Source organism: Melampsora larici-populina (genome assembly GCF_000204055.1).
Source record: "Melampsora larici-populina 98AG31 unplaced genomic scaffold MELLAscaffold_157, whole genome shotgun sequence".
Classification (NCBI taxonomy): domain Eukaryota; kingdom Fungi; phylum Basidiomycota; class Pucciniomycetes; order Pucciniales; family Melampsoraceae; genus Melampsora; species Melampsora laricis-populina.
Genome location: NW_006768920.1, coordinates 22,595 through 33,670, shown reverse-complemented (window position 1 = coordinate 33,670; position 11,076 = coordinate 22,595). Strand labels below are relative to the sequence as shown.

The following is an 11,076-nucleotide window of genomic DNA, read 5'->3' as shown; positions in this document are numbered from 1 at the left end:
AACAAACACTGGAGTGGAACTCAAGAAAAATTTATCAAGTTGACATCAAGTGAGGTAACAGGATTGAAAGGTAAACATAAAGAAATGAAGTTGTACAGTCGTTTTCAAAAAGCTTGCCGAAATTTGCCCGCAAAACTCAAGCAATTTGGCGGTGAATTAGCGGCAAGCTTTTGGAAAACGACTGTACATATGATCAAAATCAAACACCTACCAGTTATGCCCAATGCAGTGTTGCAGGGTACCACCTGTGGTTTCCTCCTGCAATTGTGGTCTGTTGAAACCACAGGGACAGCTCGGGCCACTTTTACTGCAGGATGACCACAGCGCCTTCGCATTCCCCAGCGGGGTGGCTTGCATGTTCCTACCTCACATGAACAATTGAGTTCAAACATGACTAATTCCTCTGTGTCAGCGCTGGGTACATATACATGTACCCAAAACTAACTTATAATATATAATTTCCACTTATAAACCTAATTACATGTACATACAGCTTATAAAACACTTGTAGCATGCAATAGAACATATACAAACATCAATTAAATATAAATATACAATCAAAATCATATGTAATATGTAATAAAACACCATTTACACCTCATAACTCAGTGTCAAGAGTTACAATGCTTATACTAAATAAATTACATAACATGTATATGTAATTATGTAACAATAATAATAATCATAACTAACAGTAATGATTAAACCCTAAACCATGGTAGTGATACAAACAAATATTACTACAATTAGGTTTGGAGAGGAGAGTATATAATCTCCTCCTCCCTCAGCCTTCAGAGATCCTCCCCCAAGCAATTATTACACACTACTTTTAAGAACAATTAAAGTTCTACTGAAGTAACATCAAGAGTCTTATAAATATGAGACTAGTGATATCTTCATTACTTTAATCAGTTCCTTGATTAAAAGTAAGTAATACCTTCAACCTTTCTGGATCCTCTACTTCCCCCAAGTAGGAACTCTTTTAGGTTGGTGACCTTCAAAAAACCCAAGGCTAGTGACCTACATATAATTACTTTCAGGATGGTGACCTTAAGAACAACCATAAGTTGGTGACTTTAAGAACAACCAGTGTAGTGACCTTTATATCACTCTTTAATCTGTTACTTAAAAAGGATTAAAGGAAGGACTTTTGGATCCATCCTTCATTAATTATAACATTTATTTATTATAATTATAAACCTCCTTTTCAGGAGTCACTTAACTGTAGTCTGTCTGGATTTATCCAAACAGACCAGTCCCCTTTTCCCTTCCTCCTCTAATTATATATTGCTAGTTGTAATTACATTATATTTGAAATATAAGATAATCAATTGAAACCTATAAACCCCTACATAACCCAATAAAGTGAGCCTTGCACTGCCAGCATTAAAGAGGTTCCCAGATGGGAATATGGGTCCTAGTGATCACATTCCCATCCTGCTACTGTTACACAGTTCCATGAATATTTCCTGAGTAGCCATTGTGATATATGTAGTCAATATTTTGAGATGTGTGGCTCAATCTGAACAAAGTTACAGCATGTATTACACATGAACTTCTTATCTAGATGAGCAGAAAACTGAGCGGACCTGTATGTAGCTGATAGCTAAGGATTTACTCAGATGTTTGCACATATGTAGTGTATGCTTTATGGCTCAGATGTGCAGTGCAAGATGATTTGATGCACCATTCTTCTCTCAATGATATTCCCAGCCTAGGTCATGTTCCGACCAGGGAACATATTTAATGCTGGCAGTGTTGAGTACTCATCTGAGCACCCAACCCTCACACTCTGATTTATCCCTGGATGTTTGTTTCAATGTTCATGTCTCATGGTTTGCTTTCTCCTTGGTCATTTATGCATATACTTATTTCTGTATTCTTATCAATTTGCATCATAAAACCATGTCAGTGAATTGAAGACTCCACCCCACTCTGAAACCAAAGATCATATGTGGTTGAGCGCAAGAGGTGTGGGTTGGTCTCATGAGCAGAGCACACTGTGTCCTGGTGACAGTCGCCCAACAACAAGCGCACACAGAATGCCTTTGAGGCACAAAGGCAACTCGTGTGTGCTTGTTGACAAGCAAACACCACACGGACATGGTGGCAAGAGTGGGTCTCAGATGTAGTGGGATTGTGCTCCGTTACAAAAAAAAGAAAAAAGTGGATTGATGTCAGCCATGAGGAGTATTTCACATTACTCCCATTGCCAGCCAATGGCTTTAGTTTGAAAGAACCCACCGGGCAAACAACAACCAAGCTGAAAGGAGCCAAGACCCTATTTCCAAGAAGTAATATTGATATGGCACAAGGAGCATTTTTGCTGGGTTCAGCTTACCACAAATGAACCCTTATGACCACATACAAAGAGACCCTGATGCACTATATCAGAAATACATACACATGTCAAGGCAACATTATTTTCCATCCAAGAACGGAAAATACCTTTTTACGAACCAACAACTTTACTTTTAGAAATCAAACTCTATAACTTTTTACTAAAAGACCAGCTCATACTTTTCCCTTAGATTGTATCTAATTCATTGATCCTACCTTTGTTACTTGACTCTTACTGTTTTTTATAACTGTAATTATTGTGTATCTTTTTGCTAAAGAATGTTGTTATTGATCTAAAGATCCAGACATCTATTTAAATTTCATCTTATTGTCCAAGATTTTTGAAGATTGTTATTGATGTCTCTTTATCAATATGTAGAAACTAGACTGTTGCATTGAATTGTAAACCTGAGACAGGGATACTCTTGTACCTACCTCAGAGGACCCTGAAGGAACAGACCTTTCAGTGAGTATCAGGCAGCGGGACACATTCCAAGGCTTGAATTTACCTCAGTGACTCTGTAACAAAGCCAATAAAGAAGCATCAAGCACACAATCATTCAGCTATGATTCTCTTAAAGCCACCCGTTTCAAGGCTCAGGCTGACAATTGAAGTGGAGCACTTCAGGTGTTGGTAGCACAACACATGCCAGAGATAAAGAACTTCAATACACTTGATGATTGTATCCACAGACCCCAGCTACTATTCACTGGCAGGCCAGAGACTACCACAACTCCAGGAAGTTTCCAAAGTAATTTCAAGCAAAATTCAAAAGAACTTAAGATGATGCCTGCAACCATCTGGACAGTTCTCCATCCCAAAAAAATATGACAATGCTTCATTTTTAGAATAACATGACTGGTCCAGAAAAATGTAACAATCTTTGATATCTTCAGTAGATTTGTTCTTGTAAACCAGGTTTATGCCCATACATGTTAGAAAAGTTAGAAAAGATCTCCCAACAAGGCTTGTGATTTTTGCCTGTAGCCTCACTTATTTTGGTAGACCAATGTGCAATGACTGGCGGATCCCAGTAGTAGTATGTACACCTCTGTACAGAATCTGAGTGCCAAGATACAACATTTTTGAATTTCTTTTAGAAAAAGATAAATATTCCAATACACTCCAAAAGAATTGCCAAAAATTCTCTCCTATTGTCAACCTGAGACTACAAGTAAGGTGAATACTAGTTAGTTCAGAGTTGAAAGATACTCACAAAATGTATTCTTTCTAGTTTTAATCAAGATTTCTTGAAACTAGAGGGAGATTATTTTTCAAATTCTTCGTGAGTAATTAAAAGTAGTTATAGTTGTTAGTTATAACTGTCTTAGGTGCGGAATAAAACCGCTGCCAGTTCTGAAGATAAAAGTGCAATCACTTTTACTACCTTCCAAGGAGAATACGTTGTTTAGACGTAAGCAGTGCCTTAGGATGACGCTTCAGCGTTAGTTTGATAAAACAATTCTTTATCAAAAATAGAGGATAATTTTTAGGAACTTTAGTCGAAGATAGTCAGTACTATCACGATCTTTAACGTCCTGAGGGGGATATAAGATGAAGATGAAAAAGAGAAAAAGAGGTCTGGCCGAGACGCGAGTTTGATACGAAAGAAGCTAGTAAGTAAGTTTCTAATGTATAACTGTAAGTCTTGGACAGATGAGTGAAAAAGGAATAATACGAAGTGGATCTTTCTAAAACAGTGAGTTTGTTTGAAAAGGTGGTTTTAAATTTGTGCGTGGTAAAAAGATGATTTTTCATTCCTTTGAAGTAGGCTCATATTTTATATACCTGGTTCAGCGAGTGTTCTCTTGATGAACTTTCAGGGTTTGATTACATCATATGATTGTTGCTGCCTAGTCCAGTCAAATATGCTGATGATAGTTGTAGTTAAGGGTTTGCCTGGTCAGGGTTTGTTTAATTGACCGGACCCTTATCTTTTGTTTCTTAGTTGTTTCGATAACTACTCTTTTGGTTACTTACCTCACTTTTACTTGGACAATGTTTTGTTAAACATAACTTATTAAGTATAGTTTTAGTATGTTAATTTAATGTAAAAAGTCTTTTATTCTAAGTTATACACTCTTGACACTGAGTGATAGCGATGTAGGTTTTTTTCTTTTTTATAAGTCTGTTTTCTGATAATGGTTCAACCATTTGTTTGTATCTTTGTCAACTAGGTAGGGGTTCTGCTCTGCAGAACCTCTTACAGTTGACACTCACCGGGGTCGGAAAAAAGAAAAGATCAGGAGGAGTTTTTCTTTTCTATTCTGAATTTTCTAAGAACCTGTGATGCATTGGCTATTTTATCCTCTGGGAGCCATTCATCTTGGTCAGATGGTTTCCCTTTGTATCTGACAAGATACAATCTTACTTCTTTACCGCTCAACTTCACTCTCTTTTGGTCTAATACTTTAAGTATACTTTTAGGAGCTTCGTCGTCAAACGGTACAACTTCCTCAATTTGAGTACGCTTAGAGAATTTGCCTGGTTCTGCTTCTTTGAAGTGTTTTAATAGAGAAACTGGGAAGGTTGGGTGTTTTCGGGCAAAGTCACCTGTTAACAAAACTTCTACCGCATTTGGACCGTGTAGTTTAATGATTATAAATGGTCCTACAAAGGAGTCTTTCAGCTTACGCGGTCCTTGTATATTGTTAAAGTTAACCGTTGATACTAATACTTTGTCGCCTACTGCGAATTCTGGCTCTTTGTGAGTTTTATCCCATCGGTGTTTGTTGTATTTAACCGCATCATCAATACAGCTTCTAGCATGTTCCCTGGCTTTTGACAACATATCATGGAAGCTGAGTGACGTCGGGTGAACTTGTATAGTTTTATCCCTGACCATGTCTTTTGGAGTTCGGGGATTATATCCTCTTTCGATTTCAAAAGGCGTCTTATTCATGTTTGCTAGCTGATCATGTGTTTTCTTTGTGAATTGTTCCGTGGGCTGTTGGTTCTCACTGTTTTCGCGGATAGTATCATTTGTAGCTCTCATGTTGTTGTTGAGAACATGGACCATCTTATTAATCTCCCTGGTTTGGTCGTCTAAATGCTTCTGATTATTATCCACAAGCAGTTGACGTGTACCAGCCATTGCATTGTCTATAGCTTCGATAGCATCAGTTGTCCATTTATGCAGACCTTGCTTAGTTTCTGTCATGTTCTCAGATGCTTTCTTTACTACTAAACCTATTTGATTCAACGTTTTTACTTGATCATTCACGTTCTTAATCAGCTCAGCAATTGTTTTATCAATCACATCAATTCTTCTATTCGCATCACGACTTTTAACGAGTGACAACATGGTTTTTATTTCATTAAACAACTTGTCCTGATTACATACAATGGGGTCAAGGTACATTTTCAGGTGATGAAATACAGGATTGATAAGTTCTTGATCTAAAGGGAGAATGGTGAGGTCTAGTTCCTCACTGCCTTGCCTGCCTCTCTGATGAGTTGAATCACTAGTTCGCCGTTGGAATTCCCTTGGCGAGAACTGGTTTGATTTCGACGTGGATGGGGGTCCGAGGATGGAGGTTTCCCTTTCGCTCTGAGCTCGAAAGTATTCCAATCCCAGATCGCTGGGTTCCAACTGTTGGTATGCTCCATTAGATACTTGAAGCCCATCAGTTTGGACAGTTGTCTGTGAGAGGCCTTGCCTTTGAGTGTCGCTTTCTTGAAGGCTGCTCGATCTTTCTGGGTCTTGGCCTGTTCCCACACGTCGTAGTTCGCTCTGTGCATCAGGAGTAAGTCGGTCTCTTCTATCGTGAGGGGCCGTCTTACTCCTTTTGGAGGTGGTGGTGGAGGTGCTTGGCTTTCGACTGCTGACTGGAGGTTGGGAACCTCGTCGATCATCATCGCCGACCGTAGTTGTTGCGTCTGCAACGCTGGGTGCTCGCGAGGAGCCGCTTCTAGTGGTGGGAGCCATCAGGGTATTAGTATGTTGGTTGTGTCTAAAAGGTCAAATTTTACAAGATTTCTTTCTTAAAAGATTGTTCTTACGTGGATGATACTGATTCTGAGTGGCGGTACCTTTTCTACCAAAGGACGCTTGGAACTCTAGTAGTGACACTGGTCTTGGCTCGCGAGGTGAAGTCTTTTGGCTTCGAAACGGATCTGCCGTACGTAGTTTCAACGGTGCTGGCTTCGCGTAGCGATTCTTTGTCGCCGAAGCTGGTGCTGTAGACGGAGCGATACTTCGCTGATCGTTCGGTTGATGTTCCACTACGTCACACAAGCAGAGCCGTAAGCCACTGGTACTTATGGAAGCTATAGAGTTATGTACGAGTCTTCGAATGACTCACTTCCTGCCTCTTCGTAGTCTAGGAGGTCTTCGTCTGCCGGGTTGTAAGGTGCTAAGGTACGAACTTCGTCTACGTTCACTGTTTCGAATCGAACACGGAAGACCCAGTTTAAAAGGATTGTTAAAATCGATCTCTCTTAGAGCTCTCGAACTAAACCAAATGTCTATGAGATAGTAATAGTTAACTTACTATTTTATAATCGATTTCTTGAGTTTGTTAAAGCAGATCCTCAATCCAAATGTCGTTGTCTAAATCGTTTAAACTAGCGTAAAGTTGTAGAAACGGGTGATTAACGTTTAAAACGTGGATTCCGAACGACTGGTGGTATGCTTCGTCCGTAAAAGGATTTTCCTGTTGGAACGAGAAAAAAGGGAGTTCTTCTAACAACTGAAGAGCTCCAACGTCTGTAGGTTGATAAGAAATTGTTGCTTTCGAGGAAAAGATCGAAAAGCTATAAAAATGCGCGATTCTATTTGGATCAATATCGAACTTGCTTTTGATGTGTCAGTTTGATAATTGATTAAAAAGAAAGGTTTCGAGTTCGATTTGTCTTTGTTTTTCCAAAAGAAAAAGAAAAAGGTATTTGTAAAGATGAGGCCCCCAATTGTCAACCTGAGACTACAAGTAAGGTGAATACTAGTTAGTTCAGAGTTGAAAGATACTCACAAAATGTATTCTTTCTAGTTTTAATCAAGATTTCTTGAAACTAGAGGGAGATTATTTTTCAAATTCTTCGTGAGTAATTAAAAGTAGTTATAGTTGTTAGTTATAACTGTCTTAGGTGCGGAATAAAACCGCTGCCAGTTCTGAAGATAAAAGTGCAATCACTTTTACTACCTTCCAAGGAGAATACGTTGTTTAGACGTAAGCAGTGCCTTAGGATGACGCTTCAGCGTTAGTTTGATAAAACAATTCTTTATCAAAAATAGAGGATAATTTTTAGGAACTTTAGTCGAAGATAGTCAGTACTATCACGATCTTTAACGTCCTGAGGGGGATATAAGATGAAGATGAAAAAGAGAAAAAGAGGTCTGGCCGAGACGCGAGTTTGATACGAAAGAAGCTAGTAAGTAAGTTTCTAATGTATAACTGTAAGTCTTGGACAGATGAGTGAAAAAGGAATAATACGAAGTGGATCTTTCTAAAACAGTGAGTTTGTTTGAAAAGGTGGTTTTAAATTTGTGCGTGGTAAAAAGATGATTTTTCATTCCTTTGAAGTAGGCTCATATTTTATATACCTGGTTCAGCGAGTGTTCTCTTGATGAACTTTCAGGGTTTGATTACATCATATGATTGTTGCTGCCTAGTCCAGTCAAATATGCTGATGATAGTTGTAGTTAAGGGTTTGCCTGGTCAGGGTTTGTTTAATTGACCGGACCCTTATCTTTTGTTTCTTAGTTGTTTCGATAACTACTCTTTTGGTTACTTACCTCACTTTTACTTGGACAATGTTTTGTTAAACATAACTTATTAAGTATAGTTTTAGTATGTTAATTTAATGTAAAAAGTCTTTTATTCTAAGTTATACACTCTTGACACTGAGTGATAGCGATGTAGGTTTTTTTCTTTTTTATAAGTCTGTTTTCTGATAATGGTTCAACCATTTGTTTGTATCTTTGTCAACTAGGTAGGGGTTCTGCTCTGCAGAACCTCTTACAGTTGACACCTATGTTGATTTTTTTTCCCTGTAACCCTTGTTTATCCACATTCACAGATGCACAATGTCTGGTGTATCCCAACTGTACAATCTACACCCCTGTACAAAGCTGTGATGTGGGTATATTGGGGTCATGTGTCCTAGCCCCAAGTATCAATGTGTAATGAGACATCTAGGCTTGAGGCTAGAACACAAAACCAAGATATCTCCCCACCACAGCTCCATGCAGGCGTGTGGATAGTACCATCAGGATCCTCCAGAAATTGTGCATATTTCTACATGAATAAACAAGGTTTACAGAGAAAATCCTTCAAGATAGTAGAGGATATTTGGCTGATGTTTTTGGACTGTATTTGAATATTCTTGCAAGTGTTTCTCGAAGAAAATTGAAAAAGCCATATCTTGGCACTCATGTTCTGTGAGATGTACATATTACTACCGGGATCCAAAAGTCATTGCACATCTGTCTATGCAAATAAGTGAGGCTTGGCCAAAAATCACAAGCCTTGATGGGAGATTGTTTTGAAGAAATTCTGAATCACAAGATCAAGCTGGATACAATCAGGTTTACCAGAAGAAATCTGCCAGATATATCCCACATTGTTAGATTGTTCTGTGCACTTGATCTTTGAAACACTACCCCAAGACCAATTTTTTCAAGAGATATGGAATAGTGATATCTTAGAAAAGATCATATCAGTACTAGTAGTTGTAGAAACATGGTTCCACCCTTCAGGACATAAACAACACTAAAGTATATGTAATTCAGCTAAAAAAACAATGGTAAACTGGGCCCACAATTCATTCCTTGTTATCAGAGATTCCCTGAATATAATGCATTGGATCCTATGTTCAGGTAAAGTTATGTCAAAATTATATTGAAAACATATTGAAGTTTGCTTGAAGTCATTTTGAAGTCAGTGGTAGGCCTTGGCTTGCCAGTGCCTAGTAGCTGGGGGTGGTGACAATAGATTGTATTGTGTGGTCATTTTGTTGTGGCCTCAACAAAGTCGCAATGCCTATATCTTCATTGTGTATACTTGTGACAAAATGAAAATGCTCCAGTAGATATAGTGTTGCAATTGCTGTACAACACCATTGTACCAATAGAAAATCTTCAATTGTGTCTTTTTCATCTTTCACCTGTATTTGTATCTTTTTTTCATTTTGGATTCCTTAAAAGCAGTGAACACTTAAGCCATAAGTTCCTTTGATGTTTTTACTATGAAGAAACTCCTGGAGGATTTGCACATTACATCAAGAATCTAAGACCAAAAAAATCCAACCTTTTTGGGCAAAACAGGGAATCAAATTTGCATCACGTATCTCAACACCTTACTACCAAGAAAAAGATATGTTTATGGTACGAGGTTGTGTACCATTTTATGAAGAATGGCATACCAACACCTTAACTTTTTCTATGGTGAGGTGAAGCAGAGAAGTCAAAAAAACTACATGATGGTACTTCAAATTTAGAGCTCCTCCGCCAAAAAATGCAAGTATTGGATAGTAAGGGGATTTAAATTGTTTTGTCTCCTTACTATGCAATGAGAGGCTAAGGTGTTGAGGACCATCATACATTCTTCATAGACTAATGGATGATATCGTGCCTCACTGAGTGTGCGGCACGACAGAAAGAAACAAGAAATGACAATTTGCCAACTTGAATTCGCTGATCAGATTGTGTATGGCGTCTCCATTGGATAAATACATACAGCCGTTGTGAGAACTATCGGTAATTTCTTGATGTGTATGTGTTGCGCTCAATTTTAACTTGCCAGGCAAAAACTGGTTCACAACTCAGTTTTGGACTCGAACTTTGTTCATACTCACAACAGCTATCTTGACAGCTGTTGAACTTCGAATTGAACATACCAGCCCTTTGGCCCGCATCCTGCCATGTCTTTCAATTCATCTTGAACTTCTTGTTTTCCTGACCTCTCAATCAGTCAATTGGCTTTGCTCACTACATGCAAGGTGGTGATGCCGCGGGTGCGGGGTTGCGCTGACCCCAGATCGACCCCCCCTTGGGTTTTGTGCGGCGTCACTGCGACCCCGCATCCGCAGGGTCAGCACTCAGCCTGAGCCCCAAAGCTGATCCCAATCGGTAAGGGGTTTGGGTGAAGCTTTTGAAGCCCCCGGTGGTCGGGAATCCCCGTGAGTCGGGAGTTGGGCTGACGACTTGGAAAAACCAGTTTCCCGGCGGGTCCCTGACGGGGAAAGTCTGGTGTGTAACCACCTAGTAGGCAGTAGCAGGCTGCAATGGGGGCTGAGCTGCACCCTCAAGGCACCTTGGCTCCTGCCCCAGATGCCCAAACACCACAATCACAGGGGCAAAAATTGATGCTCACAACTATGTGAGCGTTGAAATTTTCCTGTTTTTCTCTAACTTTGTTCCAATTTGTTTCCAATTTGTTTCCCATTTAGTTCTGCTTGTCAGCTCATTATGTGATCAAAAGAAACTGAGGAGATGATTCAGGCCTCCCTCAGGCAACATTATTTAGCAAAGAAGCCTGAGGGAGGGCTGGCCCATCTGCTCACTTCATCTAAGCCCCTCAGCTCATCCTCAGTGGCATCCCTGGACACCTGCTGATCCAGGGGACACCTGTGGCTGGTTGGGCTTTTGTCAAGCTAGCCGCGTGTTGGGTTTTACAACACCAACCCTAAACTGTTTCAGGAACAAGGGCAACTGGGACATCCCCAACAGTGCTGACTGTCAGCTGACAGTAATCACTTTCACGTCCCTTGTGTGCAGCCCTTACAACCTGTGATAT

The 11,076-nt window shown here is 39.5% G+C and overlaps 1 protein-coding gene across 1 annotated transcript; it reads right to left on the bottom strand.

Annotated features, from left to right (window-relative positions):
- Positions 1–5,524: 5,524 nt before the first annotated feature.
- Positions 5,525–6,269, bottom strand: MELLADRAFT_70047 (uncharacterized protein; the record flags this gene model as incomplete). The annotated part of the gene is made up of 2 exons (XM_007419306.1): positions 5,525–5,530; positions 5,553–6,269. The coding sequence occupies 2 exons, from the start codon at positions 6,267–6,269 to the stop codon at positions 5,525–5,527; spliced, it is 723 nt and encodes a 240-aa protein (XP_007419368.1).
- Positions 6,270–11,076: the final 4,807 nt, after the last annotated feature.